This window comes from Drosophila pseudoobscura, chromosome X, assembly GCF_009870125.1.
Source record: "Drosophila pseudoobscura strain MV-25-SWS-2005 chromosome X, UCI_Dpse_MV25, whole genome shotgun sequence".
Classification (NCBI taxonomy): Eukaryota; Metazoa; Arthropoda; class Insecta; order Diptera; family Drosophilidae; genus Drosophila; species Drosophila pseudoobscura.
The window spans coordinates 63,684,159-63,700,542 of NC_046683.1; the positions used below are offsets into that span (position 1 = coordinate 63,684,159).

Here is a 16,384-nt window from a genome sequence, read left to right on the forward strand (position 1 = left end):
CGACGACTGTTTTTTTTTGTCCCCCCCCCCGCCCTCTTTGTTGGTCTCTCTGTGTCTTTGGCTTTTTGATATACTCTTTAAAGTGGGTATTGTGGACTTTGAGGTGCCTTTTGAAAGGGAGAAAGTTAAGAGGTTTCCCAGAAGATTCGGTTTCCATCGAGATAAACTTGGGGTAGATAATGAATCATTCACCAATCTTGTATTTTGTGGAAAGCAGCATGAAACGGACTTCATAAGATCTGTATCATATAGTTTTTAAAGTAAAATTGGTCTTACTTCTAAGGATAATCAAAGGAAATCTTCACTTCTGATATTTGATGTGTTTTCACATATCTTACGTAAGTTTAATCATAGTCGGAAGACTTTTATGTAAAATTTGGAAGAAAAACTCATTGATTTTCAAACAATCGAAGCACAAACTTTGCAAATTTTAGTTTACAACATTTCTACATATATTTGAATACATCCAACGATTCAACTTCTGTGCCAAGAACTTCATTATAGCAAAACAAACAGTTCTATAAGTGTATCTAAAGCTGCGGCTCCCCAAAGTCAACCTTTCTATCTTTGCCTTGTCTTTGTCTTTGTTTTTTTGTGTTTATTTTGCCATTTGCCTTTTGTTTTTGTATCTTGGAAATTGACGTCGTCGTTGTGGGTTTTATTTTGCTTGGTCGGTCAGTTGGTCGCCTTCGTCACATTTCAGTTCAGTTCAGTTTTTCTTGGGCCGGAAATGCTGAATTTGCACACAAAAACCCGACAGGGGGCGGGGGGCGTGGACAGGGGGGGCAAATGGCATTAAAAATGTTCTTATTTCCCCTCCGCTGCCTTCTGCCTTCTGGCAATCATTCTTCTTCTTCTGGCTGGTGTTTTCTCCCATTTACACGCGCACCCCAAAAATAAATAATACTTAATTGACGCTTGTTTAATCGTGGGGAGCCCTGGTCTGAGCCACACAACTTTCCTAGACCGCTGCGACTACGATATGGAACACCTACGCGAAAATTCTACAACTAAATGGAACGGCACGAAAAACGGCTGAGAGTCCAATTGTCTGTTGAGATTCATTTGAGGTTGTTTGAGTGCCATGTCTTGGGGTCTAAGTCAGCTAAATGCTGAAGAGATTAAGTGGTTGGCAAAGTAATAGGTAGGAAAAACATTTACCCAAAAGCTGTTACTAGTAGAAAGAAACCTTTTCTTATAAGCTATAGACGAGAAAATGCAACCGACCGAAGAGCACTGCCGCATGACACGGGGGAAACAGAAAACGATCTCCCGAAAAACACTATTCCTCAAATATTTTGCCATTTCGAACACCTGTTTTCAATTAAATTGCCTCCCACTTTAGATAAACCTCTTCCTGTTTGAATCTATGTATGCTTTGTTTTTGTATAGATGTTCTTTTTATTGGGTAGTGGGAAAAAACCGCTCCACTCGAACAATCGTTGAATGCGATTTTATTGCCTCTTACCTGACAAGAGGCGTGACAAGAAGTTTTGTGAGCAGAGAGCCAGAGAGCCGACAAGGCAACAAAAATAAGAAAATACATATTAATACCAGCCATTAAAGACAGGCATTGAACTTGATACGCATTCAGATGATAACTCTAGCCAGCCCACTACTCATTCACACATACACTCACCGCTCACCGCCTCACCACTCACCCCGTCATTCATACACTCACTCTTGTGACTTTCGGTGCGCATTCACTTCCGCTCGAGCAGAGTCCACAGAGCGCTCTCGATTGCATTTTAGTGTGGCCTTCGTTTGGCCCATTCGGGGTCTTGTTATCGCATTGGCGAGCGATTGTTTTTGCCCTCTTATCGATGACTTTGATCGGTCTCCCGCATGTGTGCGTGTGCGTGTGTGTGTTTCATTCATTTCACATTCATTCAGGGCTGGGCTGGGCTGGGCTGGTCGGCGGCATAATTGATTGTTTTGCACTTGGATTAATTTGTATCAGTGGGCCTTCAATGTGTTCCCCCCTCGTTCTCATTATTCGCATTATTGATACGAGTATTACTGATTAATAAACAAAGCCCAGCTGTGCGACGAGGTATCGATCAAGTATTTCCGATGTCCGATAAGAAAACTCGAAACAATAATCAATGAATTTTAATATTCGACACTTCTCGAGTGTACTCCCTCGAATAATCATTTTCCTAATCGAATGGAAAGATTTCCCTATGTCTGGAGTAGGTCTTTAACACCTTGGCTGGCAACAGACAACAAACAACAACCGACACCCACATTTGTGTTTTGGTTTACTTGAATTTTGATGTTCATGATGACGATGATGATGTTTGCCCACAAACTTCCTGTGAGTGAAAGATTTTCTTTTTGGGATTTCCAGTCTTCATCTCATCTTGGTCTCTTGGTATCTTGGTCTCTTCGCCTCCTACGAGTGTCGATTGTGGGCGTTGTGGGCGTCACTGCTGCATTCACCGCTTGAGATGCTAATGAGCATGACTAGACACATGGCCTCATGCCTCTGTTGGCGGTTGGCGGTTGTCGGTTGTTGGTTGGCCGTTGCCTGATGCCTGATGCCTTCTGATGCTGCGATGATGATGGCTAGGGGAAATGAGTGTCTGTCTTGCTTTGGCTTCGCTCTTGACTTGACTTGGCTCATTTGATAGGTGTTGTTGGCATTGTTATTGCTGTTGAAAGCCTCGCCAGTGGTTGCTGTGTTGCGGTTTCTGTTGGGCGTTGCATGACTTGAAATAAGCTGGAGTTTTGTGCAGGTCGCTGGAGGTGCTGAAAGCAGTTAGGGATGGGTGTAATGCATACAAAATATAAAAAATACTGAGAGAATAGTCTCTGTACATTCCAATTTGATTATGTTCTTGTATTTTAATAGTTTTTAAACCCTTTGTAACACTGTTGGTAGCCTGAATAAATGTACAACACTGTTTTACTTTATTCTGTACATTTCAAACCAAAATTTGGGTTTCGTTAAGGTTTTTTCTTTAGGATAAAAAATAAGTAATGAAGGTGTATTGCAATAAAGACACCCTGTAACCCAAGTCATTACGCTTTCCAACACTATCAGCATAGAAAATAATTTAGCAATGCTGAAAAGACAATTTCTTAATTGCCATCGCTTAATCTTGCCCACATTTTCCAGCACTGCTTGTCCCTAAGTATATTTGTCCAACACTGAAATAGGAAGAGTGAATCATTGCTCTATCCCATTTTCGTACTTATCAGTATATTCCCTTTTGTATATGAAATGTCCTTTATTTTTCAACACTTAAAGCCTCAATTATAGTTGTCCAACAGTGAGAAAGATGCAGCATCAATATACGCTTTTTCCAACACTGGCCCAGAGTATCATCATGCACAATCTCTTGACTCTCTCTCCCACTCTTCTTCTCCAAACCCCAACCCCCAACCATCTGTCGTTGCCTCCTCTTTAATGTTTGTGGGCAGCAGCAGCAGCCTCTGTGGCTCTCTAACGATGAGTGGGGTTATCTGCCGCTCTGGGCTCTGATCGTGATCATGTTCATAATGATGATGTTCCTCAAATGTGGGGGCTCCCTCATACCTCCCTCCCCCTCTCACTTGGTGGCTAAACACTCGAATCAGCGACAAGTTCTTTCCGCTGGCTCTCTCTCTCTTGAAAACCATGACGTAGGCATGTTTGCCTGCAACAGCATGCCTCTAAAACCCGTCAAGAACCCAAAGACTGGAAGCCCAAAAGATTGAAAGAAATTGATGTTGTTGCTGATGTTGATAGAGAGGCTACTGTTTCTTGAAGGAGCCCACAATGGAGCAGAAGGCTGGCATTACTGACTCCAGCAGCATTTACTGATGACGTTGTCAAACGCTGTACTCTTTCAGGGATTCCGTATGCACATAAAGCTTATATTTCTGGGTTAATTATCTCATTTAATTTAGTATTTCCTGCGAATGAATTGTGTCGCCAAAACGATGTTTACTTTCCAAATAAAATATCACACAATCTACATATTTTTCTACTCGTATTGTTTGGCTCTATCTAACATTTCACAAGCACCCCAATCACTTTTTTTTTTTGAACATTTTTCCAATTCGGTTTTAGTTGTTTTTGTTGCTGCCGCTGCTAATGTTTTCGGTTCATTCATGGCTCTCTTTTTTTTGGTTTGTTTTTTCAAAAATAGACGACATCCGGTCTGCATGAAAAATATAAATCATATTTTTAGATAAACGCCAATACACAGACACCAACAGACGGTCGTCTGTGCAGCGGCTCTGTCGGCCAGAAAAAATATCAACGAAAAAAACAAAAACAAAAAAAAAGAAACCGAATGTAAAATGTTGTTTTCATAGTCAACTTGTTGTTTGGGTCTGTGGTGGAGGCCTCACGAGACGACCGACCCGTCCGACCCGACCCGCCCCGGCAACGTCATCGTCATCGAATTTTTCGTTTCGATGCCCCAAGAAAGAATTTTTGTTTGCAACAAATTTTACGGGGCTCAGAATGGAGAGAGGATAATTTATTAAATGGCAAAATAAGTTAAACAAAATGGGCTGAAAGGTGTACAGAGATTGTATCTTTAGCTGTAGGTAGCCACAGATTCTTCAAGTGATCTTTGCGATAGATCTCAGATCATAAAATATAGTGAGGTCTCTTCTAAAAGTTCTTTGTATTTTTGATGATGATGAAACACTAGAATCTTCAGATATAAGCAGATGTATAAACACATCAATGCACAATTGATCTTTGAAATCCCTTCTATTCCCAAAGATCTTTAAACTGAAGATCTATCAATGATTTGTGATCACTGGTACAGAGTTTGTGCTGGCCTGACAGGTCTTTGTGTGATTCTAGAGCTCTACAAATGAAGACCCTCCATAATATTTGATAGTTCTTGTAGTAAGGAACATATTTCTAAGTTCTTTAAGATTTTTGTGTATTTCCGATGAAGGTCCAAATCTTTGACAAGGCATATTAAAGGCATATATTCTAAGGATTCCCAGCCGATCTTTGTATACACGTTTTCCGCGATCTTTGTGTTCTAAAGATCTTAAAAACTCTCACTGAAATACGAGTATCTATTTGAATGAAAACATACCACACAAAGGATCTCCTCTGCTGACTTCTCGTTTGGTTAGTAGAATGCCAAATATTCGTTTTATTTCATTCATGAATGTATGAATGAATGATTCATAGTTTTCTTTATGCCACTTGCATCAACAGAGCCATCAATTTTATCCTCTCATCATATAGAACAAATTTAGTATTCTCCTCGTCCTACAGCCTCCTCATCTGCCCCCCAGACCCCCCATTCCCTCACCCGCCACGGCTGTCTGTCTACTCCTCCTCCTGTGGCACTCCTCGTTCTTTCTCCTGCTCATCCTCCCTCCTGTTCTATCATTTATATCATAAATATTGCCCCCCACTGGCGTATATGATTTCGTTGCTCTCATAAAAGACGAAAATTGCCAGAGCTACTCACAGCACAGCACATCACAGCAGCAGCAGCAGCGGCAGCAGCGCAATGTTGAAAGAAAAAATTGTGTGGAAATGGAAATAAATTAACACATTTAATGAAAATTTTTGTCGAAGAACATTCGAAAGGAGAAGGAGAAAGCAGGAGAGAGGAAGAGTCGGCAGGCACCAGCCAGCAGGCAGCAGAAGGCAGTCGTTGTCGAAAGAGGAAGACGGTCGTCGAACGGGGCGTATGAGTAATCAACGACAGGAAATGGTGACAAATGCGCCCCCACCCTATGCCTATGGCCCCCCCCCCCTTCCCGCCACTCTCCATTCTGAGAGTGTGTATGTGTGAGTGTGTAAATGTGTTGTAGCTATTTGCACCGATAGCAACAAGCCAAAAAAATTAAAAAAAAAAAATATTAAGATGGGAAAACTAGCTTTAAAGAACCGAAGATTTTGATACCCTGGAATAGCGACGATTGCTATGGCTATAGAATGTCTTTTAATCCATGAAAATAGTGTTTCATTCCATAGAAAATGGGAAATTTTTCTATTGTTTTAACCGATTTCTAAATGAATATCCATAGAAGCACAAAGAAAATAGAAAAGTTTCAAAAGTATCTGCAATCCAACGATTTTTTGGAAATAAAACCATTTCTCTTGCAAAAACTTGGCAATCGAGTCGTTTTTTCTATGAAATTATAAGATTTAGTAATCAGATGTTTGAGGATATTATCTTTAGAAGTTTCAAGATATATTGATCGGATCTTCCCTTTTTTTGCTAAAAATAATGAATCCATATATAGTGTCTTTGCCTTCTCGCAACGCATAATACCCTCTCTCTGTTGAAGGGCATCAAAATTTCAATAATTTATTTGGTTTGAATGAAATACGAACGCGCGGCAACAGCGACAGCGACAGCGACGTGGCCGCCATTGGGGCGCCCACAGGAAACGCTCAGGCGGCAGCGGCGTTGGCAACAGTTTCCTGTGCGGCGGCAGCTCTTGTTGCTGTTGCTGTTGCTGTTGCCGTTGAGTGCAAACGGGTTACGACAACAAACATGTTACAATTTGGTTCAATGACTTTGTTAGGCCATCGAGATAGGAGCCCCCCGAATGCACAGAGAGAAAACAGGTAGGCGATCCAACGCCAAAAGTGGAGAACTATTCAAGAACAGATGGGAAATGTAGAACAACTAAAAGAAAACCTTTAAGAAATACTTTCGGAGGGAAATCTATAGATGCTATACCAATTTAAAGTTTTAGTTGTCACGATCTTAATGATTTTTTGTATTTAGTCAGGAAATAGCCTTCCTCAAAAGCCTACAAAATATGAGCGCTATATCGTATGAAATGTAAAACATTATAGTTTTCTCCCAGTGCACAAGTGGAGTCGGCTCTTGGGTGTTATCTAAACCCCACCCCACGAAAAAAGAGACTTCCCAGAGCACAGAACTATCCCACCCACCCACAACTGGAGATGGGAAGGGGGGGATGGGGTCTGTTTATCTGTTGTGGTATTGAGGAAGTGCCTGCCTGGCCCGGCCCGGCCCGGTCTGGCCACACATGAAACTTGGGCCAGATGTGGGCTGATAAGACACTCCCCAGTTGCCCATCCCCCAGACCCTATTCTACCTTTTGTTGTTGTTGTTGTTTTCTTTTTTTGGCAAATGCTTAACGTGAAGCTATTTTATGGCTGGGAGGGCATACCAAATGAGCTGGCGAACGCGACTTATCAGCGATTCAATGAATGACATGCGGAAGTCCCCCGCCGCCGCCGCCGCCGCCTTAACCTTCAACGCCCCCTAGCCAGCCCGAGGCGTGCCTCTTTCATTTAGCAAAGAAACACTTTCACAATTTCTCTTTCTCTCTTTTGCTTGCAGTTCGTGGACATTGGCATCGTGACTTCCATTGAATCGAATCACAAGAACATTGATTCCGCACGAAAGGGCCAAGAGATCTGCATCAAGATCGAGCCCATACCCGGCGAATCGCCCAAGATGTTTGGCCGACACTTTGAGGCCGAGGACATGCTCGTGAGCAAGGTAAGTCGATCGGTTCTGAGTGGATTGAAGTGCTTGAGGGCCACTTGAGGATCCCGGATCTCTTCTTCTGCGCAGCAATAAATTTAATTTCGATTGAACATTCAGGAGCGGAAAAGTCTACTTAGAACTTGAGATACGATTGGAGTGCATTTGTCGGGAAGTCACTCCTAATAGCAATAATATCACTTGATAAATCAGAATGTCACGTGGAAGATAGTAGGAATATCGATGAATCGAATGATACGTGGGGGCTTATTAGGGGTCTTTTTAGACTCCCAAATGAACAAGAATAGATGTAGAGAATGAGAGTGCAGGAACTAGAACCCCCCCCACTAATACCCAACGTCACTGTCAATCGCTAAACCATTTAAACTCCTCTACTAATACACCAATCAAATCAAATCAGCAAACACTGTTTAACCTTTAAACCGAGTGGGTTATTTCCCGTCAGCAAACCCATTATTATGTCACTTGTCGTCCCATCACTTAAGTTCTCTCTTACTCCTCGCTCTGTCGCTGGCCCCACGAAAGGCAATCAGATCGGGAAAGTGCCAAAGTTGTCAGCGGCCAGGCCAGGTGCACATTATACCCACCGCCTAGACAGTAGGCCCCACCTTCGGAGGGCACTTAAACTTTGGCGCCTTATCGAATTACATGGCCAAATTGTGTTAAGTGGCAGCAACAGCCAAGAGCAGTGGCACTGGCTAGAGTAGGAGAAGGTATAGGTAGATAATAGCAGGTTGTGCTGCTACGGGATGACGACTTAACTTGGGAGGGGCTGGGACTGGGACTGGGCTGGGGCCTAAGTGGTGCCCAGGTCTATGGAGAACTTCCTTTCATTCCAATCATTTGATTAGCAATTACTTACGCAGTCCCAACGACTGCCACTGACGTCAGTGGCAATGAATCGATGGCAAAACTTAATTTTTCAATCCACTTGCTCCTTATCAGTGACGTCAGTGTGCAGAGCAGAGACCACCTCTCTCTGCTCCACTAATTGTTCATTGAGTTTCTCTTTAATTTTGATTCAATTAATGGCTGCTGCTGCTGAGTGGATGTTTTTAGGCCTCTGCCAAATTGAATAATAAACCCAGAGCAGGCGGATGGCAGTGTCACATCAAAGGCTATCTATTTATCGAGTGGGTGGGAGGCAGAGCCTCGATTTTCCATCTCTATTTATAGACCTCCGTGTCCATGAGGTTGCAGCCATGGAAGGGTATTATGTCATGGCTGACCTAATGATATCTATGTACACTTATGTGTCCACCCTTTGACCCGGTCTCTGATGCACTGACGTCACGTTTCACCTTCCACGGCAATGCACTTGCAATGACACCGGGGCGGCGGCGGCAACGGCGACGGCCGCGTTCATTGACATCTCGCTGGCATGGCTGTTAACCCAGTTTCTCTCTCTCACACTCTCACACTCTCTCACTCTCTCGACCCAGTTGTGTGCTGTTCTCGGGTTCTCGGTGCATGGCTTTTTTTCGGGCTTTAATTTGCTCTTTTTATCCACTCAATGAGATGGCGATGACGCATTTGTCGACCCAAAAATAGAGTATAGAGTAGAACCATCACAGAATGTCAGTCACTGGGAGGTCAACTATGGTTTCAGCCTTGTTGGGCTCTAATCCCAAAATTGGACAAGGCCTTTTCGCTGTAGGGCTGCTAAAAATAGACACAATTAGGTTTGAATAATTGGATTAGTATGGATTAGTGTACCTGATGGGTTTTGCGGTGGAAAAGTTAATGAAATGCAAATTGCAAATCGAGCTGCAGAAAATTGCATTTCAGGTTTGTGGAATTAGTGATAGATTGAGTGGGATAATATGGGAGTACCTACCATAAATATACATACATACATATATGTATCTGCTTATAGTCAGCCTTTTTTGTCTTTTAACAACCTCTGGCATGCCATATCCTTTCAATCTGCCAACAAAAGACTACTTTCGTATGCACAAGCCATAAATGGCCGAACAGACGGAGTCTCTTCCTCGGGAGACTTATCGTTTAGAGAAATCTTTTGTGCGAAACCCTAGGCCATAAATGTATATGTACATATAGTAAAGACCATTGATCGGTCATCGGTTGGGGCCTTAATTAATATGCGATGCGCCAAAAAAAAAAAAAACAGAAAAAACAGACAATAAAAACCAATAATTAAACGGAAAGAATAAATGTAGAAGACACAGACAGAGCAGTGCCTTTTATCAAGGGCCTGTAATCAGCACGAAAATAAAAACTATTCATAAAGTCTCGGGGTGTAGTCGTAGCGTAGTCTCCTCCATAAACGTGAACACACATTAAATGAAAAAAAAAAAACGCATTAAAAAGCAGCGCCATAAAAAATGGCGACACTAAAAAAAAGCTGCGTTCGATAAAGCGTTGTTGCTGGGGCATTAAAAAATAAAGCTGATTCGGATACAAAAAGCAACGAAAAACAACAAAAAAAAAAAACAAATATTGTTTAAAAATGATTTTTAATTGTTATGCGCCATATGTCGGGGGAGAGGGCCCCCGGGAGACCCGACCCCCGTCCGACACGTGCCGCCCCGTTGCTTGATTGATGGAGCAGGCCGCATCCTGGCAGTCCCCCACTCCACGGATCGATCTCTCTCGCTGTCTGGCTGTCTCGCTGTCTCGCTGTGGGAGTTATGACAATTGGCACGTTCCAATTAAACATTCATTTTCGGAATTTATAATGATGAAATGGAATGATTTATGTGTAGCGCAGTGTGCCATTAATATGCATTTATATATAATGTACTTAGTGTATGAATTTCCATTTGATTTCCCCCCCTCTCTTCATTGCAGATCTCCCGCCAGAGCATCGATGCCTGCAAGGATTACTTCCGCGACGACCTGATCAAGGCCGATTGGGCCTTGATGGTGGAACTGAAAAAGCTCTTTGAGATTTTATAAATATGTTAATGAAATATTTGCCAAAATTACTAGCAACAAAACATAACGTACAACACGAGAAGATTGCGATATACTATTACTATTCAAAAAAAAACAACAACAACAAATCTACAGACTGTTCGCTTGCGGTGTTTCCTGCAGAGGATTTTTTTTAAGCTTAGTTTTTCCTCCTCATTTTTTTTTATATAATTTACAGAAGTAGTCCCTCCTCCCACACCGTCGTCGTCGTCGTGGTCGTCGCTTAAAAATTGTGTTAATGGTTTTAAATCAAATTTTTGTGAAACGCTTTTTACAACAGAAAAATACATATTTTGCCAGCGATTTTTTTTGTTAATGCCTCCTAGAAATAAAAGCATATAAAAAAAAGACGTTGTACTCGAAAAACTAAAACAACAAAAAAAAAACAACAAACAAAAAGTTGAATATTAACTGTGTCACTGGTGACGTCACAGCGTTTTGGAACGCTTGACGTGTGGGGCGGGGTCCGGTCCCGGGTTCGGGGTTTAGCCTCCATTTAGGATATTGACCCACTTGGCATGCGCAAAGAACTGTAACAGTAGCAGCAGCAGCCGTAGCCGTAGCTGCCCTTTTTCATTCATAGCCACGCCACCGCAGTGGTTTCTGCCGCCGCCGCTGCCTCCTTCCTCTGATGACGCTGCTGTTGCTGCTTCTGGGGCTAGCTGTGTCATTGAACGCGACAAGGATGCCGATGAATGGGGAGCCTGTCGTCCGTCGCGACCGCCTGGCAACGGGCCGCTGCCGCTGCTGCTGCTGCTGCTCCTGCAGCCAAAAAACTAGGTCAGACCCAAAAGTTCGTTCAACCTGCGCCTGTGTCGCAGCATCGGTATGCGCCACATACAGAATGCATAGCCATGTCCCAGAGCCGTTTTTGTGAATGACGCAAATGCTGCCTGCAAGAGTCCTTCAAATGTGCTGCTGCGTTGTCCTGAATGAGCTCAAGTGTGCCCGGGTCCGGGTATTTGTCCTCGAGGTAATGTTTCGTGAAGTGCAATCATTAAATAGGATGCTTGAACCAGATATTCCCAAAAGAAAACAATTACTGAGGGCAGGGCTGCAGACGCAGCTTCTTGATCGTGATAGCTATCGATTGGCAAGGTAAACAGCATATCGGTGCGTGAAAATAACAATTAACGATCAGTTTGAAAGAATTCCACTACATGATCCAGTAAAATAAGCTTGAAATTACACAACAATCAAGATGGCGAGGCAGCAGAGAAGATCCTTTGATCTTCAACTATCGACTGCAGCATATCGATAGGTGTACAGAATGCTGAAAGTTAAGTTTGATAAGAAAATTGCAACAAGATATTGCAGTTTAAAATTAAGCACTATAATAGCCATCAAATTTCAATGATCAGCAAGATTATTTAACATAAACATCTGCACCTGCAGCATATCGATATCTCTCCAGCCCTGCCACGTTCAAGGCTCAGTAATGATCGGAATGTCGGTTCAAAGAAGAAAGCAATTGGAAAAGTGCAATAAAATTTAAAGCGCGTAATAACAAGTGCAGTAATATGATATTGTGCAATAAATTCAACGCGTTATTATATGTATATTTCCTTGCGATGGTGTTTTAGTATAGCATTACGTTGATTTTGGCACGTAGCAGTGGCCTGTGCGGGAGTGTTTGTGTCGGTGTGAGGAGGTGCGCCAATAATTTGATAGACGGAGCATTTTTCTTTTGGCCAAATGTAAGGCGAGTGTTCGAGTGTTCTTTTCATTGAGTAAAATATATGTACGCATAGACATACAAACAGCGTTGGCTACGTGTCTCCATGTTCATTCATTGATTTTCTTGGCCAAGATTGCCTTGGAACACACACACACACACACACACACTGGTACACTGGCTGCTGGCGGCCCTTTCTGTATCTGCGAGAGTGTGCGTGTAGTGGATTCAAGAATGACTTGCTCACCCCGCGACCTCGTCCTACGTATGGGCTGACATAAAAAGGAACCCCAAACCGTTATAAATGCCGTCACAAATTGTGTGAGAGAGAGAGAGAGAGAGAGCGCGCGCGCGAGAAAGAGACACACAGTGTGTGGAGAGCGAGGTTCCACGTTGATTTTCATTCACAAGGCGAAAATCATCAAAATGGCTTCCACAAAGGGCTCTGTGTGTGGAACTAGGGCAACAGGCGTTGCGGCTGTGGTAGGTAAGTTCTCGTCCCACAACGATGCTGGCAGGGCAGCAGGGCCCATTGTGTATTATGTGTGGGAGGCATTTGGATTTTCATTGAGAAAAACGAAGCGAATGGTGGAATTGGGCAATGGAGGTGGAGGTGGATGTCGATGTGGAGGACAACTCAATCCAGGGCCACTTGAGCATGCCAGCTTAAATGCTTAGCAGGCATTGCTCATCCCATCCCACCTCGCAGCGTCCCTGGGCAGCAATATATCCCTCTCTCTCGTGTGCGTGCGAGAGAGTGAGAGTGTCATGAATGGAAAGGAGAAATAAAAGTCAAATGGAAATTCACAAAATACACTCAAAGAGGAATAGGAAGTGTTTCAAATTTCAAGATAATTAGTTTATTTTGTGAAAAATTATATTATTTTTTTTGGTCTATTTTATGTCCAAAATCCACCTACAAAACTGCTACAAAATAAATCATTTGACTGATTTCATTCTAATTTTTATTAATTATAATTACAAAAATTGCTTTATATTTGCTTAAAAATATTAAGAAAAATACATATATTCGAACAAATTTCCATCTTCCTACAATAATCACCTTATGTGCGGAAATCCCAGAAAAAAAAGAGAAAAAAAAATGCTTACAGTGCTTCCCATTGCCATCAATTACGCCGTCAAGCGGAAACGGCATTGGGAACGGATTTGCTTAAAGGCTAGAAATCCAAAATCCAAAAAAGAACATCCGTTTTCCGAATGTTTTCCATATAAATACCAAGTGTTGTTGTCTTGTTTGCTGTCGAAAATTGCCCCCGAGTTCATGTTTATGCGATTCACCTCGATGCCACACCAACACATTACCTCTCTGCCGCAGCCACTCTGCCACAGCGATTATCTAGGACACTCGTGACGTCAGACACTTGAAAATTTATTGCACCAGCAAGAAGAGCCTCAACTCAGACCTCAACTTTTGATATGTCTTTCTTTTTGGTTGCTTTTCATTGAGAAACATTCAATGAAATTTCATTTATTTTTATTCTTTTTTTTTCGTACTTATTTTTATACGTTTTTCGTATATATTTATATTGTGTGTGTGTGTGTGGGTTGCTTCGTACGATTTATGTTTTGTGTCTTTATTGAATGGCAGACCATTTTTTGCGATCAAATGATTCAACATTTTGTTTGGCATTTCAATTTCAATCATTTTGTGTGGCCAAACAATGAAGGCGATGGATGGATGGAAACCTTTGGCATTCCATTTGGTAATACTCTAAACCATGGATGTGATATGGTTCTAGTGGCCTTGCAGTTCTTTATGGGAAATAAAGGAAGAACTGTAGGAAGAGCCCTTCTTGGAGGAGACTCTCATGGCTTCCAGAGAACGCGAGAGGGAGAAGCTCTTCTTCGGCGATTAATGCTGCTGGGGAAAACCCCAGCAAAAAGTGCATTCTTTGGATGGTTTCTAACCAGACTTCAACCGCTTTCTTTGGCCATGTAAAAGCTCTTAGAGGCAGCCATACCTATCCCAGAATTCCCTGAAAGAGCCAACCAGTGATTGTAGAATCTACATGGCCTTTCCAATTTTCCATCATTCGTAGCTGAAAAGTGAAGGACTAACAAATTGTTACCCACTTTTGCATCCGCTGAAACCAATCTTCAAGGCGGAAAACTATAGATTTGGAACCCCTGCATCACGAATCGGAAATCAATTGCAAAAGGCCGTAAAATCAATGCTTGTTTCCACATTTTGGAATTCAAATACCCTGGAAAATCATTCTTGAAGAAAATTCAATGAATTTTTGCTTATTTCGTTGCAGATAAAAGCCTCAAATATCTTTGAATGCATCTTGGGGGAATCACAGGGAATTATAATTAAGGCATATAACCCTCTAAGGTTCAGGCTGGGTGGATAGTCCGAATCGTACGAATAGGTCGACAAGGAACCGCAAAGTCAATCGGAACCAAAAGAGTTTGGCAGCCAACAGTCCAGAGAAGGATCCCATTGCATTGGTCTATTCTGCGATGGGTTCACCCTTAAAAGGACTCTAATATTGTTTCCCCTTCACTTCGTATAACTCCAAAAATCAAATATAAAATCTCTAATAAATTAAATTGAAATTTATTTTCTCCATTTTCGTGTTGCCACGCCTTCCATTCACGACTCCATGGAATTGTTTTGTTTCTTCATTATATATTTGCATTATAATGTATATAGATATAGACATCTTTATCTGGATGTCTCGTTCCATATGGTGTTGCCTCGCTGTGAAGTGGCAAACCAAATTTGGTGCCGCATTTGCCCGACCGGATGTCGTTTCGGGCATTCGAATATTGAAATCTTTATTGTTCTTCTTTTTGATTAATTTATGGGGCAGGGGGCGGTGGCGGTGGCAGGGGCAGGGCCAGTGGCAGTGGCGTGGGAGGAGGAGGCAGTAAATGAAATGACTGTTCGAATTTAATTGCGAGGCGGGAGGCGCAACAATCTAGTTCCATCCCATAATCGAATCATTCGATTGCACATCTGCTGGGTGGGGCGGCAACTCTGGCCATCAGCTGGGCGGCCTGAGCTGACCTTGCAACCCCCAGTGGCAGGCAGCAGTCAATGTCGAGGCTACGCCTACCCGATGGATGTTGCCAGGGCGACGCTCAGACAGCAAGGACATCGGAGGCAGCGCCATTGGGCAGGAAATGCAGACAGCAGCAGTGCCACATAGAGCCGCGGGGGTGTGTGGCATGTGGGCGGCAGTGCATTCAAAATGGCCGTCAAATGTATGGCAGCATGACCTTGAAAGCAGCTGCCCCATTGGCTGCTGCCACACGGGTTTGGGTGGGCTGGGGTGGGGTGGGGTGGGGGCAGCAGCCAAAGCAGTGGCAGGAAGAGATCCTCGTGGCAGCAGCAACAGGAGCACGATGGAACAGGAGCAGCAGTCGAAGTCTCCGGATTAGTCCGCCGCCTGCCACACGAACGGCGGAGTCGCAGAGCCCACGCAGCGTGCAGCGGCACGAACAGCTCTTCGGGCTCCTGTCGTGTGGGGCCTCGTGTGGCGTCCGAAGGAGCTTTCGCTGGCTGCTGGCTGCAGCAGCAACGATGCAAGCATCGTGCTCTGCATTGGTGTCTCAGTCATTGGACAAGCGTCAGGCTGCATTCAACGTGGCATCTCCTCCGATTACAAAATCAAAGATAATACTTTTGGAACAGCCAGTATCCGCCAGTCACCAGATATACTATATACAAATATATATTGTCCAAGAAGAGAGCGAAACAGGAGCCAAAAGCACACACGATACACCCCTGCGTATGGGTAATGCCCAAAACAGTGCACCCCGCCAACAAAAGTGTTTTTGTACATTTTTTTTGAATATCAAATAAGACAATTATTTTTCGATCGCATTACTATCCAAAAACAGTATTAGAACTCCAGTGAAATATCGTATAAATCCAATAGGAATCACCCATTAATCGAAGCAAATTAATCAGAAAAGGAGCCTCAAAAGTACAGTTGCCGCAAAAACAAACCAAAAACCATCTCCCCCTCGAATTGAATCGAGTGCCAGGCGGAGTACAGAAACCAAATCGAAACTCAAAACCGACTCAAAGCAGAAACCAAATCAGAAGAGTCAAGCTATTACTCGGAAATCAAGTCAATAAGGACAAATAAAAGCCCGGGAACTCACCGCAAGGGCTTTCAAGCATCCATCTTTCAGAAGAACCCGAACAGAAGGACCTCCGGCATAAAGCAGTCAGAAATTCGAAGAATCGAATCTAATCGAGTGCCAAGAGCCAACAAAAAAAAGGACATCCTGCATCAAGCAGTCAGAAATTCAAAGAATCGAATCAAATCGAATG

At 43.0% G+C, this 16,384-nt stretch overlaps 1 protein-coding gene across 1 annotated transcript in view; it reads left to right on the plus strand.

Annotated features, from left to right (window-relative positions):
* eIF5B (eukaryotic translation initiation factor 5B) overlaps positions 1-10,747 on the plus strand; it is a 36,534-nt gene extending 25,787 nt beyond the window's left edge. The window contains exons 8-9 of the mRNA XM_001352825.4: positions 7,296-7,457; positions 10,275-10,747. Of these exons, the coding sequence (XP_001352861.4) occupies positions 7,296-7,457; positions 10,275-10,382 (270 nt within the window). The 3' untranslated portion in view covers positions 10,383-10,747. The remainder of the gene's footprint in view (positions 1-7,295; positions 7,458-10,274) is intronic.
* The last annotated feature ends 5,637 nt before the right edge of the window (positions 10,748-16,384 follow it).